This window comes from Schistocerca serialis, chromosome 3 (genome assembly GCF_023864345.2).
Source record: "Schistocerca serialis cubense isolate TAMUIC-IGC-003099 chromosome 3, iqSchSeri2.2, whole genome shotgun sequence".
NCBI classification, from domain to species: Eukaryota; Metazoa; Arthropoda; class Insecta; order Orthoptera; family Acrididae; genus Schistocerca; species Schistocerca serialis.
Genome location: NC_064640.1, coordinates 541,885,818 through 541,901,036, shown reverse-complemented (window position 1 = coordinate 541,901,036; position 15,219 = coordinate 541,885,818). Strand labels below are relative to the sequence as shown.

The following is a 15,219-nucleotide window of genomic DNA, read 5'->3' as shown; positions in this document are numbered from 1 at the left end:
GTGATGAGTAGGAGGTGGGCAGTGGAGGGGGGGGGGGGGGGAGGAGGACTAAAACAGTAGCCTCGCACAGAAACCAACACTGGGTACTAGACTGATTAAATCTTCATTGATTTCATCCCCATTTGCCTCCACTCATTTCATGTTACCTACACTAATTCAGTAAACATAGGGATCTCGAAGGATAAGACGTAGATGGTTGGTGAGCTCAAGGCTGTGGCCTTATGTAATATTGTCTGCATCCCCAAAAGACGGCCGGGAACAGGTTTCTCTGGCCATTCAGTGCGGCCACTTACACAGGAATGCGGCTACCTGCCCAAGAGGGATCTATCTCCAGCCCCCGCTTCCTTTCTTCCGTGCAAGTCTGTCTCTCACAAGATTCGCTTCGTGGAACGTTACACTCCAGCTAGAACGAGGCATTTCTGGGCTCACAGTCACAACCAGCCTAACAACAACGTGACGCACTTTGGGGACCAACAACACATCTAACGAATATTATTGTTATGTACGATTGTAGGTCGATTCACACTGGAAGTCAACGCAGCGGAACGTCGCCGTCAAATGGAGCTACACTAGATGTCACTTCACTCAGTCCAGCGCTGAACGTGAAAGTGAGGTTCGAATATGATCTGTTACACATGAACTCGGAATCTACTATCCGAATTATGGAACTAAAAATTATACTTGAATTTGTTAATTGCCAAAGCAAAATTCGTAACGGATTTTCTTGACGTAGGTAGTATGGTGAATTTTCCATGTGGCTGATAAATGAACGAATAGTAGAAGTGTCGTCCTAATATTTCGAAACGTCAACATATGTGCGACCGAGAAAATATGTAGGCCTACATACGAGGGGACTCGAAAAAGTTACACATCGTTACGGCAGACCACGTAATTTTTATTGTATGCTGAACTACACGTCAAAGTTACAGTCGTGCATGACACTACTTTTCAACAAAGTCACCAAGTCTCTGCGAACAACGGTCGCAATGTACTACCAATCGTTCAACTCCTCGAAGATAAAAATTCGCTCCTTAGTCACGGAGTCATTCGAGAACCGCTGTGTGAACGCCTGATGGAAAATCTCAACCCTACCAGATGCTCTTTCAGTTTACCGAAAAGATAGAAATCGCATGATACAAGATCTGGGCTGTACAACAAATGTTTCGAAACTTCCCATCGAAAACGCTGAAACAGAGCTTGTGTTGTGCGCGCCGTATCGGGATGCCGCACTCTTGTGCAGGTGTAAAAGGCCTTCGCTTACTTTTGCACGCTCTTGTGTCTTACGTTCTTTCCCGCGTATTTCACTTTTGCTGTACGCTTCAGTCTGCCGCGCCATTTCACTCGCACTGTGGGATGCACCTATTACTCGCGCCGCAGTACAACTGTCTGCCCGAAGGCCAGAGCAAGTATTCTCTTGTGACAATGTGCCGCTCTTATTGCACAATGGCCATAACGTGGGACGACATGTGAAACTTACTTTCTGACGGCGCTAGGAATAAACGTGTCAAACAATATTTACCTGGCAAAACGCAGCGTCGTTTTTACTATCGGCTGTGTCTTGTTCTCTTGTTAAGTGCTACATAACGCCAAAATGACGGTATTTGCCGCCTTCAGTATAGCTGTATTTTTCAGTATTACCCAAAGGTGTTTAATTGAACCTTTCAACCTATTTTTGTTCTGCTCTACACACAGTGTAGGCTTCTTTTGCCCAGTTATTACAGTACCCAAATAATTCTTCTGTTTCATATGTTTGGCCACTTGTGTGGGAACACGCTAGGAAAATATCCAAGCTCTCGTGCAACCTCCGCAATATGCCACGAAATCAAATCAGTCGATAAAAGACTGAAAAGACATACGAGATCCACTCCAATAACATGAGTAAGCGCGGTGAAATGAGGTTAACTTCTGATGTTAGCAGACGATGCCATCGCCATCCCGTCAACGTCCGAATCCTCGTTACACGCTGATGGGGAAAAAAAAGAACTCGTTAGTGAAAACACACACACACACACACACACACACACACACACACACACACAAACAGGGTCTACGACTCCTGACCTATCAACTACTGTGAAGCGCATGTCCCATTGCAACTGTTATTAGGGCTCTTTCCAGTTCCATTCACTGCTTAAACGCCTCTGTCAGCGCTGTAAAATCTTGTTTTCGCGATACCTATGTGAGCCATGCATGGGGAGCTGTAATATACTCCTAGAGTCATCACTTAAATTGCTTCTAGAAACTTTCTCATACGTTTTTACGGGATATTTTGCGTCTATCTTCAAGCGTCTGCCAGTTCCATCTTCGTGACATTCTCCCATGAGTCAAACAAACCTTTGACTGACCGTGCTACCCTTCTTTGTGTCCGTTCATCTACATCCATACTCCGCAAGCCACCTGACGGTGTGTAGCGGAGGGTACTTTGAGTGCCTCTATCGGTTCTCCCTTCTATTCCAGAAAGATTGTCGGTATGCCTCTGTGTGGGCTCTAATCTCTCTGATTTTATCCTCATGGTCTCTTCGCGAGATATACATAGGTGGGAGAAATATACTGCTTGACTCCTCTGTTAAGGTATGTTCTCGAAACTTCAACAAAAACCCGTACCGAGCTACTGAGCGTCTCTCCTGCAGTCTTCCATTATCTCCGTAACGCTTTCGCGATTACTAAAGGATCCTGTAACGAAGCGCGCTGCTCTCCGTTGGATCTTGTCTATCTGTTCTATCAACCCTATCTGGCACGGATCCCACACAGGTGAGCAATATTCAAGCAGTGGGCGAACAAGTGTACTGTAACCTACTTCCTTTGTTTTCGGATTGTATTTCCTTAGGACTATTCCAATGAATCGGAGTCTGGCATCTGCGTTACCGACGATCAACTTTATATGATCATTCCATTTTAAATCACTCCTACTGCCTACTCCCAAATAATTTATGGAATTAACTGCTTCCAGTTGCTGACCTGCTGTATTGTAGCTAAATGATAAAGAATCTTTCTTTCTATGTATTCGCAGCACATTACACTTGTCTACATTGAGATTCAATTGCCATTCCCTGCACCATGCGTCAATTCGTTGCAGATCCTCCTGCATTTCAGTACAATTTTCCATTGTTACAACCCCTCGATATACTACAGCATCATCCGCAAAAAGCCTCAGTGAACTTCCGATGTTATCCACAAGGCCATTTATGTATATTGTGAATAGCAAGGCGAGGCAGTTCAGATAGGCCACCACGAATATATCCAGGACTTTGCAATGTGCTCCCTTGCTGGCCACAAGGCTGGTTAGAATTCTTGTGGCAGGGCGTACCATTCCTCCAGCTGTGCGGCTGACAACTGCTGGAGGGGCGTTGTAGCACGTGGGCGTGCTGCAATACGTCCTCCAACTGATCCCACACATGCTCAATAAGGTTTAAATCGGGGAGGGTTGAAGGGGGGAGGGGTTGGGAACGGGCAGTCCAGTCCATTCGCCGAATATCCCCTCGTTCCAAGAGGTCATCCACCTGCGCCGTTCGATGCGGTCGCGCACTGTCATCGATAAAAATAAAGTCAGGGCCGAATGCACCCCTGAAAAGACGAACATGGGGAAGGAGTGTAGTGCTATAATAACGTTGACCGGTGAGTGAACCGCGTTCAGTTCAGTTACATGTAGAAGTTACTTTCGTCCTTAAGTTTTGCTCACCACTGTATATCTACGTGCGGTTCCGCCAAGTTATAGCACATATTGTGGCGAGTTTTATGACGTACGCAAGTTAGTTTTAATGTCAATAGTTAGTGACGTGTTATTGTTAACGGTACCATATGCTTTTTCCCACGGAAAGAGTCTTTGAACAGGACGCCAACGACGTAACTCGTGTGGAACTTGATCAAATAGTAAATAGGCAACAGCGTCCGAACCTGCTGCCCTGTCGTCAGGTCGAGAGGTCACACAAACTTCCGCCCTATTACACCACATGCGAGAAAACGTCACCGTAGGCACGGCTCTTGCGTTTACCTGGGCGCTTTAAGCTCATTAGTCTATGCTCTCCTGCTATCAAACAACTTACTCGTGAAGCTGTCCCCACGACAGTCGACAACGTGAATACGGTTTTAGTTTGTGACATACGTCGCCAAACTGACAGAGTAGCCTGCGACTGCATCCCCTCTCGATGTTTCTCTGCGAACATCATAAAAAATTTAAGAAAGTGCAAGTGTGAAGAATACAATACGCCAACGAGAAAGAACAGCAACTGATCAGAGAAAAAGCAACTAATATTTTAGCAGCGGCAACACACGATCGATATGTCATACGAGGCAGCATGAATATGCGAGTGTGTGTTAAATCCTATGGGACTTAACTACTAAGGTCATCAGTCCCGAAGCTTACACACTACTGAACCTAAATTATCCTAAGGACAAACACACACACCCATGCCCGAGGGAGGACTCGAATCTCAGCCGGAACCAGCCGAATATGCGAGTGAGATCAGACACTGGAGTGCCCTACAAATACTATATTCCAACTCATTTCATTCTTTCTACATTCCGCTCCGTCAACAGTTTCTTTGCATTGACTTTTATAATCGATTACAGTTCTCCGAATGGCGTCTGCCGCGGAAGTGGCCGCGGGGTTTGAGGCGCCATGTCACGGATTGCGCGGCCCCTTCAGCCGGACGTTCAAGCCGTCCCTCGGACATGGGTGTGTGCGTGTATTGTTCTTAGCATTATTTAGTTTAAATAGTGTGTAAGTCTAGGGACCGATGACTTCAGCAGTTTGGTCCAGGGATTCACACACATCTGAACATTTTTGAATGGCGTCTGGAAATTTGTAAGTTCTACTACTGAGGTCATCGGTCCCTAAGCTTACACACTACTTAGTCTAACTTAAATTACGCTAAGGACAACACATACACCCATGCCCGAGGGAGGACTCGAACCTCCGACGAGGGCAGCCGCGCGAACCGTGACACGGCGCCTGAGACCGAACTGCTACCCCGCGCGGCGAATGGTATCTGCGAAAATTGCTAAGTGATGCGGCGTTTCTGCGCAAAATTTTGTTTACACACCATGGGCAAATTAATGTTCGCAATATGCACCACAGGTCTGCTGAAAATCCGCGCTCACTGAGGGAAGTGAAGAAACAACGACCGTGGTCTGTCAGTGTGTGGAGCGGGCATTGCAACCATCTCATCATTGGTTCTTGTTTCATTTATGGAACTTCAATAGCCACGAATATCACCAGTAGACGCGAACATCACCAGTTACCAACATATAAGCTGGCGCAGCTATTGGAAGACATCTAATTGGACAGAAGACAATCCGTGTGTTAACGACATGTCTGATATCCCCTTCATTCCGTACAGATACCATTTTTAACATAAGTTATTTGCGGCGCTGTCGTCTTTTTACTATTTGACCAAGTTACACAAACGTTATGTCGTTCAAGTCCTCGTCAAATTCTCTTTTCATTGCCATAGAAAAAATTTATTTAGCTCCACTAAAATAGTCGCTGTCATAATTCGGCATCAATAAATGTTAAAAAATTACTTGCGTACGCCAGAAAAATCCCCACATTGACTGCTGTAGCTCGCTGAAACCGCACCTCGACACACTCCACTTTTTATGGACATATTTGAGGTGGGCTGTCTTTGCTGCCTCAGCCTGTACATAGCGCTGATAGTATTGTGAGAATAATGACCTTCGCATCCAATTGCACGTAGCTCGCCGACACTGTGGTTTATGTGCAAGATCTTAATGGAAGCGGTCAGCGCTCTCTTCCTACGATACGCTAATCAGTTCTTCCAGTGAGCGTGGAAAATCTTCTGAGGCTAGTATCACAATAAAGGATGTTACGTATCTTTACAAAAAGAAGTTGAGACCCGCTGGAACTTGACCTGGAAACCTTCCGATCGTCACTCAGAATCGTTATCGAGTGGACTCGATAAGCCGAGTGAAACTGTTGATCTGCCGACAACTCATTAGTACATTTCCAACGTCCTACGACCGCGCAACTGGATAGGATCTTTCGCCAAACACTTCGTGGAAACGAATTTTAGTTTATTTAAATACCGTTCTTACGTGACATCTTTGAAAACTTTAATGGTTGGATATTTCCTTGCAGTGGCACAACATACCTATTTTAAAATTAACCGAGAAGATTTCAGCCTTTCAGAAAAAATACGATTATGCAAAAGAAAAATTAGTGAGGATGGTATTAATGCTTCCTTTCCCTTGTTGCACTAGTTAATCAACTCTAATGGAGTTGATTGTCTTGCAATATAAAATATGCTTTTGAAGACCACCTATCAAAGCTTATCAAATCGTTCAAAAAATACTTTCAAGCAGATACTAGCGACAAATCTACATGGATTAAAGAACCATTTGGAGCCAAAGCTGTATTTAATTTTACTTATTTAGAAGAAAAAAGAGCTGTCTTGCGACAGCCCATTGAAGCCAAAATTTGGCGTCATCAAACTTAGTGATTTTGGATATCAGTAACACATGATTGTATGTTCCCCAGTGGTCAAGTTCAACGAACATTAATTCTATTTGCAACATAGTACTTGTGTTATGCTGGGATTTCAGGAATCACTGAAATAAGAGTAAATATCGCGTGAAAATTAAAGTGGAACTGGAAATGAGAGGGTACCTGTATCCAGTTAGATTGCGATAGCTAAGAAGCTGTGCAGTGAAAATTATACCGATTAGAAAGCTATTCAGTAATACATTTCCGATTTTAAAATAAATGTTTCATTTACGAGGTGACTTGAAAAAGTAAACTCCGCATATCGTTCCACGATGAGACCACTGCACAAAAAAGGGGCGCATTGTCAGGATGTTTTGGGTTTCCAGGTTTCCAGTAGACACAGATCTGCTGCGGTACATCACAGTGTCGGAGTGAAATAGTGCTGGCATGGGTGGGAGAGCACTCCCCCCCCCCCCTTCTCTTCCAAGAAAATGATTTAAAAGTCGGGATTAGGCTGGTTTTTAATATTCTCGGAAACGAAAATTTTTATGGCCACTTATAAGCCGCCATTCGTCTTCCAGAATATTAAAAATACTCGATACCCCGAAGTCTAGCCCCCCCCCCCCCCCCAAACTATCACATGCGCGCCCTTGACTGAAACTTGCTCCAAACTTCACTGCTGTTCTTGTGGGCAGTGCGTCTAAGTTGCGCACAATTTCACAATGAAATTCTGACGGTATATGGACAAAATGCAATGTCGTGTCAAACAATAGTGAAATGTTGCCAGTAATTTGACAGCGCCGCAGAGACGTGGGTGATGCCTATCGGGAAAGAGAGCCGTCGACTTCTACAACAGACGACAATTTCCAGCAATCGAGGAACTGATTCGCAGCAATAAGCAGGTCCTTCGACGATGAGGATGTTCACACAGCGGTTCTTGAATAGCTCTTTGACCGAGGAGATGGTTTGTCTTCGATGAACTGCCCTGAAGAAAACACCAGTACGTCGGTCGAAACGTCGGCAATTTAGATGTTTTACTAGCATGCAATGACGCGGCCTGATACCCAAAATTATTTTACCGGAGAATGGTGGAACGTTCCCACCTTCGTTTACAGAGACTTTGTCACTGCTGAAAAATTGTGTCATATATTTGTATCACTTTGAAGTGTAGTGTAGCATTCAATAAAGTTACTTTGCCTGTCATAATAACCCGTAACTTACTTTTTGTAGGTCCCTCGTATTATTACATCTTTGAACTAAGAATAGTTTAACCGCATTAACTACGCACTACAGCTGCGTTAGATCGACCGATGTGATCACAAGCGACGGAGCACGAACTATGACTTGCTAAGGAAATCAGATAGTTTGATTTTCAAAGGAACCATCCCGGAATTTGTAAACTTATCAGCCATCTGGCATCGACTGCTGGATCAAGGCCCCCCTCCGGAAATCTCCACGCACTACCGACATCAGCCGGCCGTAGTGGCCGTGCGGTTCAAGGCGCTGCAGTCTGGAACCGCGAGACCGCTACGGTCGCAGGTTCGAATCCTGCCTCGGGCATGGATGTGTGTGATGTCCTTAGGTCAGTTAGGTTTAACTAGTTCTAAGTTCTAGGGGACTAATGACCTCAGAAGTTGAGTCCCATACTGCTCAAAGGCTACCGACATCAGATCTACGTACTCAAATTGCTCTTGCTTGTTTTCTAATTTCGTCCACCCTACTCCACCAGATCGTCGTCTCAGATTTTTCATATCACTCGGAATCCAGTGAAGTTTGTTTGCAGCAAATAAGTTTTATTCTGCGCCCCGAAGTAAATAGTTAACTATCCACTGACGAGTCAGGAGCAACGCCGGGATGGTTCCCTTGAAAGTACACGGCCGGCTTCCTTCCCCATCCTTGCCTAATCCGATGGGAACGAAGACCTCGCTGTTTGGTTCCCTCCCCCAGACCAACCAACCAACCAACCAACCAACCAACGTGTCAGAAATTATAGTCAAAAGGGTTAAACAACAACAAATGATTGAAATCGAAGCTAACTTTCATATATTCCACCTCAGACTTTAATGCACTTTCGAATTATCTTGACACTACCACGTGTAATTGTCAATATCAATTAAATTTTCCAACAGCCGTGTACCTAAGATGGTATGTTATTTTGACAACCAGTCTTGGCATTCCGCTATGACATGTTCAGGCCCCATATGCCTCTCCCAAAATGAACGATACTGCCATACAGTGCCACACATCCCCGGATTTCGTGAATTCAAACCGTTTCACTAGTGCTTCATTCGAAGACTTGGTAGCAGCCCAGTTGCTAAGTCTAACATTTTCTGGAAGATGGATCGGCAGAAATGGTCGTTCCTTGACCACTACAGTCCCCAGACCTTGTCCCCTTTAAATTTTTGCCTGTGGAGACGACTGAATGGCGAAGTCTAAGCAGAAAAATTAAAAGCAAGATACGAATTGATCGTTGGATGTGTAGGGACCCCTTCACGATACCCTTCCTTTTACCCAAATAAACCCCTTTCAGTACTACAAGAAGCTCGTTCCCAACAACGTGTAGATACTGACGCGCCAGCAGGAGTGGCCGAGCGGTTCTAGGCGCTACAGTCTGGAACCGCGCGACCGCTACGGTCGCAGGTTCGAATCCTGCCTTGGGCATGGGTGTGTGTGATGTCCTTAGGTTAGTTAGGTTTAAGTAGTTCTAAGTTCTAGGGGACTGATGACCTCAGAAGTTAAGTCCCATAGTGCTCAGAACCATTTGAACCAAGCCATACTGACGCCCTGTAAAAGGAAGGAAGAAAGATCAGGGTTTAACATACCGTGACATCGAGGTCATTAGAGACGGAACATAAGCTCGGAATGTTTCAAGGATGGGGAAGTAAATCGGCTGTCAGGGAAAACCCAAGTCTGGATGGTCTGACACCCTATAAGGCGAAGGGGTAACAATAAATGCCTAGTCAACTGACTATCATACCACACATTTACGGAGACGCGTTTGTTTAAAAAAAATATTCGTCATGTAAACTCACACGTAGTTACACAACTTTAAAAGAAAAGTGGCAGTTTATAAATAAATCTATAGCAATTGGAGCACCAACAAGCGAAATGAAAACTTCGTTCTGTAACTAGTTTTATCTCTGCAACAAACAAAAATTATTAGAATTAGTCTATACTACCACCTCCTTAATATTTACTATTCTTTCTGAAATACTGTATACTTCGGCTGTCAGCAATTACTAACACACACACACACACACACACACACACACACACACACACACTGTTCTCACATTAATTCCATGAGGCTTGACGTCCTGGTGCAATTATTTCAACTGGATGTCTTCCCTAGTAATCTTACCAGGGAAGTGGGACCTACCGTTTAACGTGCGATCCGAACCACGTGTCGTTCGTGGCGAATCTTCAGATCGTTCAGATGTGAAGGCTAGGTTAAAAGCAGATTGAAATTTTCCGTTGTCCCACTCACACACAATCATCTGCGTGACATTTACAAGAAGCCTCGGTCTGGAGAATTCAATTTAGTATCAGCCTTATTTGTTTCAGTCTACCCTCTTCTAAAAAAAAAAAAGTATCCAATACAGATAATACCGAACTGAGTATTTATTATATTCCGAAAAGTGGAGATTAGTAAGAGAAAATCATCTTAGAAAAAAATTATTTTTATTTAAATCTAGAATACAGATGGTTAATATTCATTAAATTCTCAGCAACTTAAAACCTTTGAGTGGCAGGTCGGGTACAATATAATCTAAACCAACTGTTCAGTCGGGTATTAAATGTAGTTTGTCGTCGTCTTCTGCTAGAAGACTGTTTTGATGAAGCTCTCCGCGCTAATCTATCAATTGCGCGCCTCTTCATCTTCGCATAACTTACGCAGACAACATCCATTTTAATCTGCCTATTGAATTTTACCCTTGGTACAGCCCTACAATTTTTTCCCAAACTTCTGTCCATTACCAATTAAATGCACCTTCTTGTCGCAGTATGTCTTATCAACAATCCTTCGGTTTAGTCGAGCCATAAAGCACTTTTCTAGTCGTCTGAATGCAATGCCCCTTCATTAGTTAGCCGCTCTGCCCATTTAATCTGAAGCATTCTTGCTGTCTAAACTGTTCATTGTCCATTTTTCAGTTACATATAAGACTGTTTATCTGACAAACGCTTTCTGAAAATAGTTCCAAACAGTTTATATTGGATGTTAACGTAAAGCTCTTTTTTTCAGCTGCTAGTCAACATTTTATATCCTCTACAATTCTGCCATTGTCAGTTCTATTTCTGTCCAAATAGCAAATCTCGTCTACTGCTTTCAGAGTCTCATTTATTAATCGAATCCCCTCAACACCACCCGACAAGTCGACTACACTGTTATGCCGTGTAGTTCTCACACACTACGTATTCTCTCACTTCGTATTCGTGGGTCCTACACCAATTACAAGACCACTCTCTAAATCATATTTCACCGTGGAATGTTATTTTAATTGACAGTCACTGTACATGCAGAACCATAATAACAGAGACACTTCAAAGCAAGCGATTAATTACTAGAAAATCGCATTGTGATTCCGTTCGGATGCAGTGCTTGCGGAATGGTCGCCCGTACTCACATAAACGGTGGGCTGATAACCACCCTTCAGCGCTACATACTTCTATCAAACACACAAAACATGCACTGCATTTCAACAAATTCACACGTTTAGCAGACAGACACTGATCTTCACTAGTGGTCACCGAAATACACTGATGAGCCAAAACATTATGACCAACTGTTCAGTTTTCTGCCGGTCCACATATGGAACACAATACAGCAGCGATTCAGCGTGGCGCTGATTCGACAAGCCCTTGGTAGGTCCCTGGAGTTTTGTGGCAGCAGTTGCCTATGACCGATCACGCAATTCCCGTAAATTGCGGGTCGGTGGTTTGTGGGCGCGGAACTGGCGAAGATTGAAAAACCAAATGTGTTCTATAGAGTTCAAATCAGGCGACTTTGGCCTCCAACACTCAACGTGATGAGTGAATTCTCAAACCACTTCAGCCAGATTCTGGCCCTGCGACACAGACAGTTATTCTGCTGGAAGATGCCATCGCCGTTGGGGAATACATCAAACATGAAGGGATGCAGGTGATCCACAGTGATTTTCACGTTGTCCACAGCCGTCATGGTGCTTTCAATTACTGTCACAGATTCCAAAGATGCCCTCGTGAGTGTTCCCCATAGCATAATACAGCCCACCACCGGTCTGTGTCCCGTAACAGTCCACGCCCCGACCCGTCCCCAACACCCGCGTCCGTGGCGCGTAGTATGTTTCGAGTAGCCGATTGCCGGAATGACTGCGTATCCAGACACGAACGTCGATCTGGTGTAACAAGAAACGTGATTCAACCTGCCAGGCGACATGTTCCCACTGATCCACGGTCTCATCTCCATGATCTCGTGGCAACTGCAACGGTTAACTGACAATGCCGTTGGGTCAACATGGGGATATGTAAGTCATCTGCTGCGGAACTCCACGTTCAGCAACGTGCGGTGAACGGTACGCTCCGAAACAGTTGTTCCTGACAAGGATTGTCCTCTTTCTTCAGATCTACCTGTCGGGCGAGCCTCCGACCTCCACATCCCGTGATAAGGCGTGATCGTCCAACACCTGTCGCCTACTAGTTGTTTCACCATTCTTCAACCACTTTCCATAGATGCTCACAACAGCAGCACGGTAACAGGCTACCGCCTTGTCTGTTTCCGAGATGCTCGTTCTCAGACCCGTGGCCTTTATAGGCCCTTTGTCAGAGTCGCTTACGACATTGGATCTCCTCATTTGCGGCTGTACTGTCGCTACAATGATTCCCCATACGTCTCTGATCCGCTTCTACAATGTCCTTACTGCGTCACGTGCCCGTGTCCGCAACACTAACAGGTAGCATTCCGTCTTGAGGTGAGCAGTGGTCGTAATTTTTTGACTCATCTGTGTATATCCACATACAAAATCGAGAACCTTTCGTGAAGCCTGGAAGTCTCACCTTCTGCAATAAGACTGTTTGCTGTAGAATTTCTTACGTTCGCAGCAAAACTTGTAGAAATGGGTCTACACTACGCGCGAACTCGCGTTTTAACAGAACCGAACTGTGGTGAGCAATACATTTTATGGCCGAAGACATAAATAACGCAGCGAACGTCCTTTGTTATCTTAACCCTACCAGGGCAGATGAAAATTTCCACGACTCTCACGCGCGAGAATCTGTAAGATGATGCAAGTTTGAGTATTCGCTACACACGACACATACATTAAACTAAATGGCTCTGAGCACTATGGGACTTAACATCTGTGGTCATCAGTCCTCTAGAACTTAGAACTACTTAAACCTAACTAACCTAAGGACATCACACACATCCATGCCCGAGGCAGGATTCGAACCTGCGACCGTAGCAGTCGCGCGGTTCCGGACTGAGCGCCTTAACCGCTAGACCACCGCGGCCGGCTACATTAAACTAAACAAACAGAGAAGAAAATCGTATCTCTCTCTCTCTCTCTCTCTCTCTCTCTCTCTCTCTCTCTCTCGCACTCACTCTCACTCTCCAGTTTGCCGATTACCAAAAGCAAAGGGCTAACATGGCGTGAAATCCCCGACGGCAAAGAAAGAAAACACAAAACACAACCAGCCGTTGTAGAACAACTTTGCCACAACCATCAGCCTCATTTCGCATGCTGCCTACATAATATTAAAGATCGTAAACAAGAGACTGGAAAGGAAAATGGAAGGAAGTCCGGCTGAGGAAGAAATTGGGTTTAGAAGAATTGTATGGACAAGAGATGCAATAGAACTCTTACCCCTTCTAGCAAAGAGATTTACTGAGAAGGGAGAGTGTCTATACTTTGGAGCCTATACTTCCGTTTACAGACTCGGAAGAAGCTTTTGACAGTGAGCCTTCAGTTGCACCAAAAGAAGAGAGTACCATCTGGAAACAATAAGCGAAAGGTGTAAGACAAAGTTGTTATCTACTTACATTCTTCAAAACATATTTTCTGTTTGCTTGTATCCCGGTACATTCGTGAAATTTTAGTCCTCAAATGTCATGACTAGTGAGCGTATAGTGAAAGTTAAGTACACAGATGACATGAATTCGACAATAATTATTACCATAATTAGTGTGTTGAGTGAATGCTTGAAGATACCGTTCTCGTTTTTAGTGAAATGCAATGTTATCTTACACAGCGCGAAAAAACAGTGTTTCATATTTTGAGGGGTGGTAGTGTGGACATGGTCCGGCACACCTACTCCTACACGTAGATCTATATTCCGCGAGTCACTGTAATGGGTATTGCAGGGCGTACTTTTTATTGTATCATGTATTAAGGTTTCTTCACCTTCCAGTATGAGACTGCATCATCACGTATTTATTTAATATCTGAAAGTTTAAAAATATATTCGAATAACGGCAGTAATGATGAGAGTCTCTACTTATTTCTGTTACTACTGTAACTTTAACTTCGCTTCATAATTTAATTACTGTTTTATTGTGGTTGTGGTCGATTTATTCGCTGTGTTTAAATAACTCTTCATCTGCAACAACATGAGTGTTTTAGTGAGTAGGCGATTATTAATTAAATTTGACTTCAACTGCGTGTATTGAGCGATTTTTTTTGTAAAGGCACTTACAGCCTTCGCCGAAGTATGAGCTCGCGAAAATTTTCACACGACACGCTCATCTGAAGGCTATTTTAGCAATTTGTATTAACCTATGCGAAGAATCTTATTTTTATAGTTGACAAGCTGCGCATACTCAACGAACAAGTAAAATGGTAATTAAGGTTAAAAAGAAGAAATAAAAATCGCACTGGTATTAGCCAAAAGTAATTTATAATCTCCGCTGCGTGTAAAGCATTTTCAGACATGAAATAAAGACGCAGTGATGGTGGAACACAAGTGCCAAAACATGTTTAGGTAAAGACTTCAGTGGCTTGTGTTTTACGAAAATGAAACTGCCACCATTCGTATCATAGTAACCACGAGTTTATGAACTCGGTTTTTTATACAAGGACAGACACTGACAATTTTTACGTGAAAGAAAGTGAAAATTTTCCTAAGGCGATGAGAATACATGGCTAGATAGAGGCAGACTGGTGGTTTACTAAGATCCGTCAGCGTGGTGTATGTAACTTGCAAGGTCAGGTTCACCTGGCGGCCCAACTGTGCTAACACGGTGAACGCGTAATCATTTAGTGCGGTATAATGTCGAAACTCTCATCCACTGTTGAGAATGTCGTCCATGCTTTACGAACGTCTAGCGAAGCTGACTCAAGCACTCTGATATGAAAACAGTGTACCTTAATTTTGTACAGGCTCTACTATTCCAATATTTAGATATAAATTCGTGCAGACACTACGAGCTCCTCACATAAAATCTGAAACAAATCTGGCAGATTATTCCGAACGAAAGGAGATTCATGGCATCTAATGTATAGCGTCTTCTTGTTACTACAGGTCGGCGATAGGAACTTCCTTAGAGACCAAGCACGGAACCAATCAATCCCGGCATAAATTAGAAACGATTTCATTGTTTGACTCGGGCGATTTAAAACTTCTATGTGGGTGTTTACGACGGGCATCCTGAATCAAATTTACACGCGTTACTTCAATGCCATCTTGTCCAGGACGTTAGAGAGAAAACCTTTAATTTTATTACTTGCAGGCTCCGGCTATCATACTAGCAACAACTCGCTTTGATGCGTAATGTGCCAGAGATTTACAAATATCGCGCATTT

The 15,219-nt window shown here is 43.9% G+C and overlaps 1 protein-coding gene across 4 annotated transcripts in view; it reads right to left on the bottom strand.

Annotated features, from left to right (window-relative positions):
• Positions 1-15,219, bottom strand: part of LOC126470417 (amidophosphoribosyltransferase-like) — a 262,045-nt gene that overhangs the window by 27,559 nt on the left and 219,267 nt on the right. Inside the window, exon 2 of one of the 4 annotated variants that reach the window (XM_050098270.1) lies at positions 4,044-4,153. The exons of the other annotated variants lie outside the window; for them this stretch is intronic. Within the exon in view, the coding sequence (XP_049954227.1) occupies positions 4,044-4,136 (93 nt within the window). The 5' untranslated portion in view covers positions 4,137-4,153. The remainder of the gene's footprint in view (positions 1-4,043; positions 4,154-15,219) is intronic. 4 annotated transcript variants of the gene reach the window in all.